The following is a 17,169-nucleotide window of genomic DNA, read 5'->3' on the forward strand; positions in this document are numbered from 1 at the left end:
CCATCACATGTTGTAATGGGCCTAATACCATATGGGTTGGCACCACAGTAGTACATGCAAATATAATATGTATGTTGTGAGTGATATTTTACCTCAGAAGACTGTACTTTGAATGTCCTTTTCCATGTAAAATCTCTTATAATAACTGCATAATTTTCAGTTGTGTTTGTGGGGAAGGTGTGCATGGTGGCCATATGGGGGTATATTTTATATAATATCATAGAACACTCTACACACAATCCGGTAAAGCAAAACTTAGTTTACTAAATGTTGCAAATACATGGATAATAAATCAGCATAGATAAATAATATCAAAATTGAATACAGTATCACAGTAAGCTGTATATAAATCAATACAGGTAAATAGGAAACAAACAAATAAAGATAGACTATTAATCAAAAGACAACAAAGAATACTTCCCTAATGTCTTCCATCTGTAAGACAGTGTCCTTGGAAACCTGGAAGACTGTGAGCTCGGGGACCCTAAAAAGAACCAGCTGATTCGCTCTTTGTTCCTTTCAGTTCATCCAACTAAATTGGGCAAATACAATTCCTTATAAATATATATCCCTCTGCAAGTTAGGTGTTTCAATTTGCACTTTAACCAGGAAGATATTTCAGTAATAGTCTTTGATCTCCCCATTTAAGAGACACCAAATGTCTCAATTCATTATAAACTCATTGTTATTGGAACTAGTCTTTGGTATTTGATTTTCCCAGGTATTTAGAGACACCAGATGTCGTAGTCTGTTCTCCCCTGTTAAGAGAACCAGATGTTCTCTGGGGCCATCCCAGCTCTCCCAGCTCATTGTTGCCAGGAAGTCCCAGGAGCGACATGATAGTGTCATGTTTTTATACAATACCTGTATTCAACTTATATGCAATAATCATCAATCATTAGAGCCTGTTCTGATCCATCACAAAGTCTTCCAGGGATCTAGCTAAGCTTCCTAAAATTATCTTCTTACAGAGGGCTGGGGGGGGGGTGTCACACAAGACTGTAAGCTTTGCCTAGGACAAGGCTTCCCAAACTGTGGATTCTGACCCAAATGGGGTTCTCAAAATGTTCAGCTGGAGTCACAAAGGACAGCATATTTCTTTCAGGTTCCAGCAGCTGCATTAGTAGTGAAAATCAGCGAAGAGTCTGTGAGCCAGCATACATTCACAGGCCTTGCAGCGACCCTGCCCTTGCATGAGTTTCTATGGTAAGAGTAAGCCATAAACAAGAAGGGATCTGGACCTCCATAGGGCCTGTAAACTTGCATTGGCTCACAGACTCTATGCTGACTTTCATCATTAATATTGCTGCCATTTGCCGATCCCAATTGGGTTTGGGACAGCCATGAAAGGAAGGGTGCACTGTGTGCACAGGCCAGTGGAGGTTGCCACTTTTCCTATTTCTTCACCCACTACTGAACCTACCCAAGTAAAAAAAATGTTACCCCTGTCAGCAGCTTGCCCTCTCTTCCCAACAGTTGTCATCCATCTTTGGTCCTAGGGTCAAAAGGGAAATGTTGCTGACCCTGACCAGGAGAATGTTTGGAGAAGGGACTGTTTAAAGGAAGGAATCAGATGCAGGAGGGGTTTGAGGATTGGATCACCTGGAGAAGAATTGGCTGTGGAGGGTGAGGAAGGTATGACAGAAGATAAAATGGAGTATGTAGGGTGACAGGAGATAACTAGGAGAATGTGAAAAAAGGGTTGGAGGTGAGGCTGGGGGGTGAGCAAGAGGGAGAAGAGGATTGGGTGAGAGGAAGGGATGACAGAGGATCAATTGGGGTTATAAAAGCATAGAGATGAGAGAGTATTAGCTAGGAAGAGAAGAAAGGGTTAGAGGGGGTGAGAGAAGGGATGGTCCGTGAAGGTGAGAGGAGCTGTAGGATATAAGAGGGGATCAGCTGGAGGGGCAGAGGTTGAGAGAGGAGGTCCTCTGGAGGGGATGGAGGTTGAGAGAGGGGATCAGGTGGAGTTTGGAGAGGGTGAGGGTGGAGTGATTGTTGGAGGGGGATTGAACTCCTGATTTGTTTTGGTCGTCCTCTGGGGTCATATAAATTTTCAAGTGGTAAAATGGAGTCACATTGGCTAGAGGTTTGGGAAGCTCTGGCCTAGGGCATCTAATATCCTTGCACCACTCCTGGGATGGCAGTGCTGGGTAAAAGGGTGTGATACAAGGTAAAAAAAAAAAAAGACAAGTTTTCCTAATGATGGGGGGGGGGGGGGGGGGTGACAGTTATAAATAATTGCAATTTTCCTGCTATTTTAATGGGAAGTTGTTGGTAATTTTTATATTTGGAATCATTTGGTTGCACCTCGCTTTGTGCATAGTTTTCTAGTAATAAGGCAAGTGTTTGTCCTTCCACATGACTAAAAAAAAAAAGTGAAAATTGTAATCTGCGCATCCAAGTGTTCAGAATTTTCAGTTGGAACTTGGCAACCCTAAGAAAAGTGTGTGTGTGTGATTAGGAGGGAGGCACAGTGAGAGGAAAGAGCAAGAAAGGAGGGGAGGGTCAGTGAGGAGAGAGCAAGAGTATTTGTGTAGGGCAGTGATGGCAAACTTCTCGGGTGCCACAAACAGGCCAGGTTTTGAGGATTATTTACAGTGAATACTCATGAGAAAGATTTGCATGCACTGCCTCCATTGGAGGAAAATCTATCTCATGCATATTCATTGTGGATATCCTGAAAACCTGGCCTGTTTGTGGCACTTCAGGGTTGGAGTTTGCCATCACTGGTGTAGGGGGAGGAGTGTGAGGAGACAGCAAGATTGTTGGTAAGGGGGCGATCCAAGGGTATGTAGGGGAAGCATTTAGAGGAGATAGCAAGCAAATGTATGAGAATGAGGGGTGAGCAGGAGTCTGAATGTGTATGAGAGAGGGAGAAGGAAGTGTAAGGATGGGAAGAGTTAAGCAAGGGAAGGGGAGAGGAGAGCAAGAGTGTGTAAATCTGTTATTTACGCTTTCAGATAATAGAAGGACTAGGGGGCACTCCATGAAGTTAGCATGTGGCACATTTCAAACTAATCTGAGAAAGTTCTTTTTCACTCCGCACAATTAAACTCTGGAATTTGTTGCCAAGGAATGTGGTTAGTGCAGTTAGTATAGCTGTGTTTAAAAAAGGTTTGGATACGTTCTTGGAGGAGAAGTCCATTACCTGACTTAGAAAATAGTCACTGCTATTACTAGCATGGGATAGACTTAGTTTTTGGGGTACTTGCCAGGTTCTTATGGCCTGGATTGGCCACTGTTGGAAACAGGATGCTGGGCTTGATGGGCCCTTGGTCTGTTCCAGTAAGGCATGTTCTTATGTGGGTGTCGGTGTGTGACTGACTGGTTGTGGGCCCTAAGAAGAGGACTGTGAGGACAGAGCTTCAGCAGCCACTGTTGCTTCTGGTGAGTGCTATTGGCTTGGACGGGAAAGGAGTAGGAGAGTTGCTGGAGAGAAACATTTTTTTTTATTTTGCTTGATTGACTGCCATTTTAATTATCGGGTATTACGCGATGTCTGCTGTTTTGAAATATTTTATTGATATTTGGACAATTTTTAATAATTTTTATGAGTTTTTAATTGTTGGGTGTTGTTCTGTTCATTAGTTATTTTGTAACATTTTTAGTATAGCTTTACAATTATTTCTGTGAGGGGCTCTATAGCAGCTTGGCTTATTCTGTTTTCCCAATAGGAAATGTATTGGTGTTTTGGGCCTGGTTTAATAGTACTGTTTGAGTGTGTTCCATAATACAGGTGTAACTTTGTGTGGGTTAGTTTGTGTGCATTATTGCAAATCCTGAGAGTCTGTTAGGTGCTATATTTCTCTTTCCATTTCTCCAGGTTTGCACTGCATGCAGAGTGGCTTGTTTGGTTTTCCATTCCAGTTTGTCTCCATATATATAATTTGTGGTTTTTCTGTACTTGGTGAAGGTCAGTTCTGGGTGTGTGACCGAGGTGAGGTATTTTACTAGCATGTAGGCATTTGTATCAATTTTATTTGTTGTATTTTCTCAATAGGATATGCATTAGTGGTAAATTACTGTCTTTTCATAAGGAAGGCTATTGTGCTTGGTAGTAAAGGGAGTTTCTTTTGCTTTTACTGAGATGTCATCAGAACCAGAATATCTTTTTTTGTATGGTGAGTTATATGGGAAATGTCCTAGTTCTGCTCTGCACTCATTGCTGGAGGTTGAGGGGGTTCCTGTGGAGGGTGCATGTTTACATTTAGCCCCGTGATGGTCACATGTTCGGTGCGTCACGCATGTGAGAACCATCTGTCAGGTGTGTCCAGGCCGAAAAAAGGTTGAGAACCACTGTAATAGAGTACCATCTCACACGCACATAACTATGGGGAAGGGAGCTTTTCATTAGTAAAAGGATCATTCACTGTGTGGGTGGATTTAGTGAGCAGGCACTGTATGAGGAAATGTGCATCTCTTTGTGTATGCAAGCAATATAGGTAGTTGAGCTGAAGCTCATCATGAAATCACTTATTTATTTTATTTATTTATTTATTTATAGGTTTTTATATACCGATAGCCGTTTGCACATCGTATCGGTTTACAGATAACTAAAACTTTTTGACAGTGTCATTATACAGAACTTTTGGCACTGCCAAAAAAAAAAAAAAAAAAAAGACTAACATCACTTGTGTGATGTTAGTCTTTTTTTTTGTGTAGTTACGTGCATAATCAGATTTGTAAATGTCAATAAATTATTTCTGCGTTTATAGAAACGTTTATTCAAGTTCATTCCAAACTGGACTTGTTCTTTTTTTTTCTTATGGTTTTAGAGACACTGCTTTGCAAGCTTCTCATAAAATGTGAGTGGATTTGAATTGCTTCCGTGTGGATTAAATTATGCATATTTATTTGATTTTGTTTGCTTCTTACCATACATACTGCTTGTGTTGAGTGCTGTTCTGATTACATATCAGATTTACTCTAATAGTACTCCTTCTAACATGACCTTTTATTTTTCTTCCTTGATATATCTCTGGTTATATTCAGCCAAGTACTTTATTGCAACAGGATATATGGAATGATTTGCTTAGGTGGATTAAAATCCTGTAAAAGGTTGTCCTAGGCTTTTGCAGGCATGAATTGAGAAAAAAGCACAAAGAGCTTTACAATCTATTTCAGACGTGTTAATTAAAAATGTTAAATTTGAAGTTTTAAAAACTAAAGATTCCATATACCCACAGAGTGCGCAAGGCATATTTTAATGATTGTACTCCTTAGTGCCTCTGTGGCTGCGGAGAGGAAGTTCCAGAGCAAACGTTCAAGGAAAAGGTGGGGGAGGGGAGGAAAGGTCTTGTGGGAGAAGTGGTAGAGACCAAAACAGTAACAGAATTTAAGGAAGTATGGGTTAAACCCAGGGAGGATGCCCTAGTGGTGAAGAAGTGAGGGGAGAGCCAGAGATCAGCTGGGGTCTATGGCATTGTGCCATGAAATAAAATGAGCAGACTAGGTGGATGTTACCATCCTTATATGTCATCAGATACTGTATATCTTTCTGTGTGTAGGCCCAACCCCAATTTGTATGTAGCTGTAGTGTGCTATAGCTTTTTTTCCCATGTTCTTGAGTCTCAAATGGAGGAGTGGACTATGACCTTATTCAGCACAGCTAAGAGTAACCCCCCCGTTGGACTGTTGCCTGCTTGGGATCCATTCAGTATGCTGCAATCTGTGTGTGGACTGTTATCCAATCCCAGTAGCAGATAAGACAACCTTGCAACTATCCAGTCAGGAGGGAGTTCATACCTGAGGAATGAGATTGCGTTCAAGCCCCTGGAGGGAGGTGGCAGAAGGAGCCACGGAGAGCGAGAGCTGCAGGGAGGCAGAGGACCGGATGCGTGTGCAAGCAGTGCAGAGAAAGGACATAAGATCCTGCAACCTAACAGCTTGGAAAAAAAACCAACTTCTGAAATCATACCACTCGTGTATTTCCTTTATATCCAAGATAGATGCCAGTGTGAAGTGGGAGCCAGAGTATTTGTAGCGGCTTGAAGGAAAAACAGTGTTTCTGATGCCTGTACCTGAATAGTCTCCTGGAGCCAAGAGTTCCCAGAGTTCATTTCTCCAAAGTCTGGAAGAAAAACGGGAGTTGTGGGTTTTCCCACAGAAGATTGTGTGTTAGTTGTGCTAACTAAATAATAAAGATAACTTAAATTAGAACTGCGAAGAAAGGAAAAGAAATGTGCACAAACTAGAAATCTCTCGGTTTTTTTTTTTTTAATTTAACTGCAGCAATGCTTTTTTGGAGGCTTTAATACATTTTTAATTACTTTAATATAAAGACTTTTGAGTTGATAAAAGGAGCCCTTAATGGTGGTGTTGTAATATTCATTTGTGTGTATATATATGAAGCACATTTCTGCTATTTTGAAGTTCATCATATTCATTCAGTGACGTTGTGACTACTATGAGGGGTTTTTTTTTTGGTTTTTTTTTTTACATCTGTATGAGGAGCGGGAAATTCAGAGCATATCCAGAGGGAATCCAGCTAGTACTCTAAGTTGTGAGAGATTGCTTGGCGTGTAAAAGGATTACCAAATATTGGAACAGATGGTCTTGAAACTGTATTTTGTTTTAGATCATAAGAAATTGCCATGCTGGGTCAGACCAAGGGTCCATCAAGCTCAGCATCCTGTTTCCTATAGAGGCCAAACCGGGCCACAAAAACTTGGCAAGTACCTAAACACCAAGAAGATCCCATGTTACTGATGCAATTAATTGCAGTAGCTATTTCCTAAGTAAACTTGATTAATAGCAGTTCCAAGAACTTATCCAAACCTTTTTTAAACCCAGCTGCACTAACCACATCCTCTGGCAACAAATTCCAGAGCTTAATTGTGCGTTGAGTGAAAAAGAATGTTCTCGGATTAGTCTTAAATGTGCTACTTGCTAACTTCATGGAATGCCCCCTATGCCCCCTACCCCTCAACTACAAAAGAACCTGCAGTTTTTCTAGTCACATAGGTCTAATTTAACAGTTTTTCCCTATAGCATTCCCTTCTCCACAACTTAATAACCCGGAGTTGGGGTTCCATATGTAAGTCAGTTTCCTGTTGTGAGGAACCGTCTTGGTTTATGTCTGTCAGACTTTTTTTTTTTTTTACCTTTCTATTTTATGTAATGATAATCTTTCCTTAAATGTTTTGCTTCAAAGAACCTCCATCTTTCTTTTGTAGCTTTTCACTGAAACTTCAAAGGATGAGTGATAGGTTGTAGGCTATGTATTAAAATCCATTGCCTGCTATAGCATATGTAAGAGTTGATGAGCCAAACAGAAATTTTCAGTTAATACCTATAGCTGTTATAGTAAGCAGAATGACAGAGTGAGGATAAACTGGGGTGCATTTGCACCCTGAAACCTGTTTTCCATATTTGTATCCAATAAATTTTTCACTTTCAAAACCTATCTTTAGAAGAGCAAAGAATGGTACTACGTCATGTTTGAGCTATTCTTATATAATTCCAATGAAAGGTATTACAACGTACAAAGAATCCATATTACTGTTACTACTTAACATATCTATAGTTCTACTCGATGTACGCAGCACTGTACAAAAACATTTAAGATTCAATCCTTTCTCAGTAGAGCTTGCAATCTAATCAAGACTAAAATATAGGGCAAAAGAAACTTTGGGAATTTCATTTATTAAGAAAATGGCTAAAACCGAATGATGCTGTAAACGGGACAACTAGGGGTTAAGATTTAAAAGCAGTCTTTAAAAAGGTGGGTTTTTAGACAGAATTTAACTAAGGCATGAAAGGGAACATGATGCACCAGCTCAGGAAGTCAATTCCAAGCATTTGGTTCAGCCAGAAGCACGGTGGTAGATGAGAAGGGCATAGATAGGAATGGCTGGCCTGATGAGCAGAGTGCATGAAGAGGGGTATAGATATTGATAAGAGAGAAGAGGTAGCGAGGAGTTGCAGTGAAGGCTCACATAGGTGAGTAAGAGGAGCTTGAACTGCATGTGTAACAAATAGGAAGCCAATGTAGTGACTTGAGAAAAGGGTTATATGGGTGTAGCGACTTTGGTGAAAGAAAAGTTGCCAGCTGAATTTTGGATGAATTGTAGTGGAGAGAAAGATGGTTCACTGGGAGACACCCTGAGGATCAGGTTGCAATATTCTAAGTGTGAGGTGATGAGAGAGTGATATGGGTTAGCAGTGTTTTGGATATGTGGAAAAAAGGAGGGAGAAGAGTTGAAGATGAGTCCAAGGTTATAGGCTGAGTGGACTGGGAAGATTAGAGTCTTATCTACATAAATAGAGAAAGGAGGAAGAGGGAAGGTGGGCTTGGGATGGAAAGATAAGGATCTCTAACTTGGCCATGCTGACTTTAAGGTGGTGGAGGTACATTCAGGCAGCAATGTCAAACAAGAAGGCTGAGATCTGGAAGTGGATTTCTGATGAAATTTCTGGTAGAGAGAGGTAAATCTGGGAATCAGCATAAAAATGGTATTGCAAGCCATGAGAGGAAATCAGAGTACCAAGGGAATTAGCATACAGAATGAAGAGAAGAAGAGGGCCCAGGATCGGATCCTGATGCACACCAATTGATAATGGGATGTCAGTAGAGGAAGAAACCCTAAAAGTATAATGGGAGTTGGTAAGACCAGAACCAATATAGGACAGAGTTCTGAAATCAAAGTAGCGAGGGGTAGGTTATGATTAACAATGTCAAAAGCAGCAGATAGGTCAAGGTAAATAAGGACTGAGTAAAGGCCTTTGGCTTTAGTTATAAACAGGTCATTGGAGAATTTTCAGGGGTAATTTGTGTGGAATGTAGAGGGTGAAAACCAGACTGGAGTGGGCTAACAGATGAAAGGAAGTAAAGGTAGTGGTGGTGAACAGCACATTCAAGTAGTTTGGAAGCAAAAGGGAGGGAGACGGGACTATATTTGGCAGGGCAGGTAGGATCCATTGAGGGTTTTTGAGGAGTGGTGTGATCACAGCATGTTTGAAGGCAGCAGAATAGTAGCAGTGGAAAGTGATGGATTAAGGATGTGACAGTTGGAAGGGATGACCGCAGTGGAAATACAGCTGAGGAACTGGGTGGGAATGAGGTCAGAGGAACAAGTAGTGAGTTTGGATGAGGAGAGAAGATGGGCAGTTTCCTCCATTGTGACTTCAGAAAGGGAGGAGAGTGGTGGAGGCCAGGGGAAGGAAGAAATAGGGAAGAGAGGTGAAGGTGACCTGGTTGAGAAATCAAGACTAATTTTGCAAATATTGTCATGGAAGTAGTCAGCGATGGTCTGGGCAGAGAATGAAAGGGTAGGAGGCAAAGGAAGTTTGAGGAGATGGCAAGGGTTGGATACAAGAGAGTTTGTCAGCTGTAGCAGTCTTTCAGAGGTCAGCATGAATTTGAAATCAATTGTCTGCAGGGCATGGGATTTTAGCCAGAGACATTCTGCAGAGTGGGCACAGGAATGTAGAAGTGATTTGTAGGGGTGAGCCAAGGCTGGATTTTAGTGCACCTTATAGGATAGGTAAGGGGAGGGCAAGAAAAGCAGAGGAGAGTATTATATTTTAAGAAGAAACTGGTTTGTCAACTGTCTCAATGTAGTGGAGGAAAAGAGAGATGAAACAAAAGGATACAAGGTAGTGACTAGATAAGGCTGTGGGGTAGGTGGTTTAGTGTGAAAGTTATCACATAATGGTCTGAGAGAGGAAGAACTGAGGTGGAGATGTCTGAGAGACAGCAATTGGAGGAAAGGACTAGGTCAAGGCAGTGGCCATGCTTGTGAGTAGTGGTGGTAGAGCAGAGTTGGAGATTACATGAGGAGGTTATGAAAGAAGTTTTGAGGCATAAGAGTTGGAAGGTTCATCAACTTGGAGGTTAAAGTTGCCAAGAATAAGGGGAATGGAAGATGGGTCAAGGAAGAAAGCAAGCCAGTAATTAGCCAATCAGAAAGGAGGAGAGGGATTTATCAGGAGGGGGGGCGATAAACTTCAGCTACCTGGAGAGGTAGTGGGGTGAATAGTCAGAGAATGGGCCTCAAGAAAGAAAAAATGGGATTGAGGTAGAAGAAGGGGTTGAAACCCATGAGAGAGAGCAGCAGTCGAGTACTACAATGGTCTACTGTGCAAGGTATATAAGAGAAGAGAGAATCTCCATAAAGAGAGCAGCAACTGAAGCAGAGTTCTCAGGGGAAAGCCATGTCTCATTCAAGGCAAGAAGAGTATGAGAAAGAGATGTCATGAATGTACATACGCTTCTTGGTAATAGAATGGGCATTCCACCGGGAACAGGAGAAAGGAAGAGAAGAGGAAGGGAGAAGGGGAATATAGTAAGATTAGAGGGGTAATGGCTTGATATGCTCCGATGGGGTGAAAATTGCCATGGGGGCCAGGATTGGGATTGATATCCCCAGCTGAGAATAGGTTGAGGAGCATGAGAATACTCAGAAGAGAGGTAGAGTTATGATGACAGTGACAGGATTGAGATGCTGGCAGGGAGAGAGAGGAGATGGATGGATGAAAGTAAGATAATGTAGAAGGTCAAGACCACTGGACAGTTAGATTACAGAACTGAGGTAAGGAATGTAGGGAATAGGGCAGGTGGCCTTAGGGTTAGTAATGGTTTGCAGCAGGTAATAAGATTGGGGGGCATTAGCATCAGGAAGAAAAAAGTGGAACCATAGGAAATAGTTAGGCCTGCGACCTCCCCGGTACCTGACTGGGTGCTCAGGTAGGTGAGGTGAGGTGGCTTGTGGTGACTTTCGGAGATGACCACTGAGGCAGTTGGGAGAAGTATGCAAATAGGCTGTAACCTCCCCAGTACCTGGCCAGCTGCTCGAGGTGCACAGGATGGGAGCAACTCGGGCCTGAGATGGATTGGGGTGACTTTCGGAGTTGACCACTGAGACAGCTGGGAAACGTATTCAGATGAGCTGCAGTTTTATAAGTTTTTATAAATTTTGAAGACATTCATGCTGCTGCTGTTTTTTGCTTTTGAAGGTTAATAAACTCCAAAAGTTGAGTTGCTTTGTAATTATATTTGCTGATTATTTGTTGTTGTTCACTTGTTTTTAGAAATCTTGTGAAAGGAATGCAAGAACTCAGAGATGTCTTACGAAGTGTAGAAACCAAAGCCACTCAGAACTTCAAAATGGTGAGTGAAGATGTTTTTTGCTTGGCCTGATTATTATATCTTTGAAGAATTTAACAAGGATTTATACCTGTGTCAGAACAGCTGCTCGCTGTTCATTCCAGCTCTCCATTCCATTTCTTGTGCAGCCCAGGAAAGCGTTTCTCTCTCAGTACAGCAGTACTGGAGCAAATCCCAGGTGTTGGCGGCTGCCTTATTTCCACACTGGTTTTTGTGCAGATTAGTATTTGAAGAGCTTTGAAACTTGTTGAGTTTTTTTCCTTGAGTGCTTACATGTTTGAGATTTCCGTGACATAACAGGACCTACTTTTTACTCCAGTCCCTTGAGAGTGCTTTAGTGCTCCCTTTTTTTTTTTTTAACCTTTTTTTTTTTTAATTGATCAGTAATTTTTATTGGCAAAGCACAACTGTCATCACAACAATTACGTAGATGTCATAGTAAAAACAGAGATTAACAAACAGCAGTGATTTTAGACAATATCAAGTACAGAATTGATACCATAATCTTAAACATTACTAAACAATTCCAAATGTTTTTCCCCTAGCCTCATTTCCCATAATATCCCATAAACTGTACAGTAAAGGATGTAGTCCCAGGCTACCAGTCAAATAATGAAAATGGGCTCGGATAAGGCAGGCTAAAATCTTTCATAAATCTAGCAAAAAAGCTTTAGACGAAGATGGTAATGAGTGTGAATAGTCTCCCCAAATGACCATCAATCAGTCATAATGCTTCCTAGATAATTTTTTTGGCATACGCTGCCGCCGTTGGGCCTTCAAAGAAAAAGGGCCCTCTTTAGTCCAGTTAGATAGAATCACACATTTAGCTACCAGAGAGACCTTATCTAAAAATTGTTGTCGAGGCTTATCAATCTCGGCACCATTTCCTCATAGAGACCAAATAACCAAATTTTCGGTTCCAGGGGAATATTCAGGCCCCATAGTAAGGAGATAAATGCACTAAGGTCTTCCCAGAATTGCTGGAAAATCAAACAAGACCGAAAACAATGTTTAAAGTCACCTCTCTTCTTCACACATTTAATACAAATCGGAGAAGGCAACATACCCATCTTAAATGCTCGGACTTGAGAGAGATAGGCTTGATGAAAAATTTAAATTGTTTTTCACGCAAGGGTACACTTTCAGAAAGCAGATTTATGCTCCGAAAAAAATTGTTGTAAATCAGAGTGTGTTAAGGTAATAGAGGGAATATTATTCCACTGGTATAAGAGAATTGGCCAACCCGACTGAGACTGCATATCCGACAGGGCTTTATAATATTGTGCACATGAATGTCTTTTTCCATCTGTCCCAACTAGGAGCTCTTTCATAAGCGGAAAGCGTTTTGTACTGTCATTGTCCCACAATAAAGCATGCCAATAATGTCTAATTTGTAAATAGTCATAAAAGTCACTGGAAGAAAGATGGAACATCTCTTAATTCCTGAAAACTATGGAGAGCTGAATCTCTGGTGGAATACAATTGAGATAAACGTAAAAGGCCTTGCTTCCCCCCCCCTGAGAGAAAAGTGCATTATTCATCCCTGGTTAAAAAAAAAAAAAAAAAAAAAAAAAAGGATTACCTCGAATTGGTAGAAAAGCTGTCAGAGTACTCCAAAACTGCATGAGTGAGCAAATAGCCCCCCAACTATTGAATTTTGTTGCACCAAGATTGGGAGATCCCTCTGTGCCACTTATAAAACAGAACCCAGGGCAAGAGGTCTTAACCCATCCTTGCAAATAATTAAGAGGAGTAGTGTGAGCTGTCTCAAAAATCCAATCCCTGGCATGCAGTGTTATATAAAGATAGATTTGGTCAGTTTAGACCCCCCGCCTTCCGAGGACACATTAGGATATGCAAAAGAATCCTCTGTGTCCCTCCCCCCCCCCCCCCCAGCCCCCCCCCCCCCCCCCCCCCCCCCCTCCCGAGAGAGGCTGCAGTACTCCTATTAATCTCCTGAATGTCTTTTTTCCGCAACCACATGGGAATCGCATGGAATAGGTATAGCCATTTAGAAATTTCCATCATCTGGAAGAGGCAGACTCTCCCCATCAGTAAGAGTGGCAATCCCTGCCACGACCGAAGGGTTTTAAGTACATTCTTTTTTAAGGGACCGACATTATAATCCTATAACTTAGCAATGTCTAAAGGAATATGAATGCCTAAATACTTCATTCCTTTGTCAACCCACTTTAGGGGAAAATTACCCACCCGTGTGTACCTCAAATCGCCAGAAACATCTAAAGCCTCTGACTTATCACTGTTCATTTTTAGACCAGCAAATTTCCCAAATTCGTACTGAATTTGCAAAACCTTTGGTAAGGCCATCTCAGGGTTACATAAATAAACCAACACAGCGTCGGTAGAAGCCGCAATTTTAAATTCTTAATCATTGGTTAAGAATCCTTTAATATCCAAGCTACCCACTATCTTCTGAAGAAGTGGGTCTATGGAAAGGATATATAATAAAGGTGACAGTGGGCACCCCTGACACCCCCCCTCTTTGTATCTGAATATCTGCAGAAATACATATAAAATTGGAAATAGGCATCTGATACAGCATGGAGATGCAATAAAAAGCCCGGAAAGTGGGCACTGAAAATTCAGCGCCCGCTTTCTTAATGTGCACATGACGCCCGCAAGGGGGGCGCCATGCAATACGCAAATTAGGGGGTCGCACTAACAAGGAGGTGCTAGGGTCGCTTGCACGACCCTAGCGCCTCCTTGCTAACACGACCCCGCTGTGGCTGCCGAGTTTACTGGTGTCTGTCTTCATAACTCGGCGGTCTGCCGAGGTTTTTTTTTTTTTTTTTTTTTTTTTTTAATAAAAGTATAGAAAAGCAATTTTTTCTGCTTTTCTGTACTTTTTACATGCGCTCAGCTCTTAACACCTACTCTAGGTGTTAATACATGCATTTGCACGTGACGAGCGCTATTGCATTCACTCTGCGTCAGACACACGTTAAATAGGCGCTAATCTCCCTATTGCATTAGGGGGTGGATTAGCGCCTATTTAACCCGCGTCCGAGCGCGGGTTATTCAGTGCATTCAGCTGAGCGCACTGCATTGCATCGGCCCCCTCAGTTTGTCGTCTAGGACAGCAATGACCACTTCTTTATTTCTGCAATCATTCCATCAGGCTGTAAGCGAGTCTCAGCAGAATTGTTTATGGCTCATGTCTATCTTGCTTTCCACGCCGCATAGTTTTTCTTCTTTTTTACTCGCTTTTGGTGGCATCCCAGTCAGCGATTTGTGCATGAAAGGGATGATCGACATAAGCCTGTTTAATGGAAAAAGCAGTAAGTAGCAAAGAAAGCCCTTTTCAGCCGGATTGCTGGTGATTACAAGAACACAGCACCCCGAGCCAAGAGAGACGCGATCTCCTCGGTTTACCACATCACATGATTCTCCTTTTTTAAGCTTTTTATTTTCATTTTTTTTTGGTCTAGATATTTAACAATCACAGGAATTACAATGCCAGATACATAGGAAACATAGAAATGATGGCAGAAGAAGACCAAATGGTCCATCCAGTCTGCCCAGCAAGCTTTCAAACTTATTTTTCTCATACTTATGTTACTCTTAGCCCTTCTTGGTAAGTTTTTGGTTCCAATTTCATTCCCCTCCTGCCATTGATGCAGAGAGCAGTGCTGAAGCCTCATCAAAGTAAAGTATCTAACTTGGGGCCTCATTTTCTAAAGTATCGCAGGCCTGCCATACTTTAGGGAATGAGGGGCCGAAATGGGGGGCGGGCCTGCGCTAACCGGCAGTGATCGCACCGTCGCGGTTCGATCGCTGCCGGTTTCGCGCCCAATAGCGCCACCATAGGAGGTGTAGCTATTGGGCGCGAACTCGGACGCGAAAAGGGCCTTACCTTTTCGTCATCCACGGCGTCTTCGCGGAGTCGGCCCCGGTGACGCCCCGACTCCTCCTCTTCCGGGGCCGACTCCGCCCCATTTTGGTATCGCACGCGATCAGGGACATTTTGCGTGCGATCCGTTTAGAAAATAAGGCCCTTAATTGGTTAGGGGTATTAATCACCAGGTAGTAGCCGTCATTCCTGCAAGCCACTCCCATGTCTCTTCTCCTCATTCACATCCTCTAGATTTTATGGATCCACAGTGTTTATCCCATGCCCCTTTGAAATCCTTCACAGTTTTGGTCTTCACCACTTCCTCCGGAAGGGCGTTCCAGGCGTCTACCACCCTCTCTGTGAAGAAATACTTCCTGACATTGGTTCTGAATCTTCCTCCCTGGAGTTTTAAATCGTGACCCCTGGTTCTGCTGATTTTTTTTCGTTCATGGTATACCTCCTGCATCACTAAGACTTGTATGCAATCCCAGGAGCTCTGTCCAAATTCTGTTAGGAGATGTTGTTTAATCCACAGTTTCCAGAAAAGTGGTACACCTATCTGAATGCATACGTGAAAAATCTGTCCCCACAAACATAATACACTCCAAGTCTGATCAGCCCAATGAGACCAAAAGGGTGCTCACACTTTATCATACAATGAGGAGTGCCTATGCCGCACGTACATAGGTTTTTTTACTAAGGCAATTTCATGCACCTGATGGCACCAACATGTTGTTGTTGTAGGAACAGCCTTCCAGAGCTTGGCAATTGTGAACAGTCTTGCATGAATCAAATGATCAGCAAGTTGGTGCTTTGTTTTACTTAAATTATGCTCATTCCATCTGCCCAATAAACAGACACGGTGATGCAATAAGACGTGTGTAAAAAAGTTTGTCCAAACTGGGCACCGGGTTTTTTTTTTTTTTTTTAACGTTTGTACAGCCACCTCTCCTGAGTGGCTGATGCTAAGTTAAAATGAGCTGATGCGTTAAAAAGAATGCACTAGGCAGAAATTGTGCGTCCCTAGCACTTAGGAAGCGTTGCTGTGCACTTATTCCTACAGGTGTTAAATATGAACCATAGAAATCACCTAAACATCAACTAAAGAATTAATGAAATGTATCAATTTATTTAAAAAAAAAACCAAAACAAAACAAAAAACTTTTCTGGACACACAATATATACTCACAATAGCAAGGGGCAAAATCGGCCTGGACCGTGTATATTGTGTGTCAAGAAAAATTTTTTTTTTTTTGTGATTGATCCATTTCATTAATTCTTTAGTAGAACTACAGCGAACAGTATTTTTTATTTTTATTTTTTTTCGTAAGACCATGACTCGTGAATGACTTAACACCAGCTTTGGGTCTAGCATAAAATTTACCAGGTTAAAAAGTGTGTGTTGGGTGCCTCAGGATTTACTGCATCAAGGGGTAATAGCTAATAGCCTCCTCTACATGGAATTTACACATGATGAATGCTATCAGCTATGCAGTTGTTTGGGTGTACATTTTGGATGCGCTAATCCCCTTATTTGTATTGGCTGTTAGTCTAGCACATCCAAAATGCATGTTCAACTGCTCGTTAACCTGTGTGTACTTTATTGCCTTGGCTCCAGAGATGGTTCCAGGCTGACCTTCCCTCCATAAATACACTTCATCTCTTGTCCAACCTGTTTCCAAAAGTCCTCCACTAGAGGGCACTCCAACCATACATGTAGATATGTTTCCATTTGCCTACACCTCCTCCAGCATAGGTTTGATGCCCCCACCAAAACTTTAATATAATGTGCCGGGAACCTACATATTATATGAAGGAGTTTCATCATTGGTTCTACTCTTTTGCTACACAAGGAGATTTTATGTGCCTTTCTCCATATATCCTTCCAATGTATCGCATTTAAATCCAAATGCAGATCTCTGTTCCACTGCACTTCTAAACTAAGTGGAGGATCTCTTGCCACTGCCAACACTGCCTTATAAAACTTTGAGATTCCTCGCCCTTGTGTCCTTACAGGCAATAACTTGTTCAAGATGATTGAGTGCCTTTCGCTCCCACCTCTTTCTTTCATAGGTCCCCAGCTTCTCCATCAACTTTTGGTAAAAAAAACAAACTCTCTCTCCCTTGGCATCTCATAGTTCTCTTTAAGATCTAAAAAGGGTTTCATTTCAGCGTCTTCCTTTTCCCACGATTGACCCAGAAATGT

At 41.9% G+C, this 17,169-nt stretch overlaps 1 protein-coding gene across 2 annotated transcripts in view; it reads left to right on the plus strand.

Annotated features, from left to right (window-relative positions):
* TTC7A (tetratricopeptide repeat domain 7A) overlaps nt 1-17,169 on the plus strand; it is a 523,501-nt gene that overhangs the window by 65,376 nt on the left and 440,956 nt on the right. For both annotated transcript variants that reach the window (XM_029593372.1, XM_029593373.1), the window contains exon 6: nt 11,035-11,113. In XM_029593372.1, the coding sequence (XP_029449232.1) occupies nt 11,035-11,113 (79 nt within the window). The remainder of the gene's footprint in view (nt 1-11,034; nt 11,114-17,169) is intronic.

Source organism: Rhinatrema bivittatum, chromosome 3 (genome assembly GCF_901001135.1).
Source record: "Rhinatrema bivittatum chromosome 3, aRhiBiv1.1, whole genome shotgun sequence".
In the NCBI taxonomy this organism is placed as follows: domain Eukaryota; kingdom Metazoa; phylum Chordata; class Amphibia; order Gymnophiona; family Rhinatrematidae; genus Rhinatrema; species Rhinatrema bivittatum.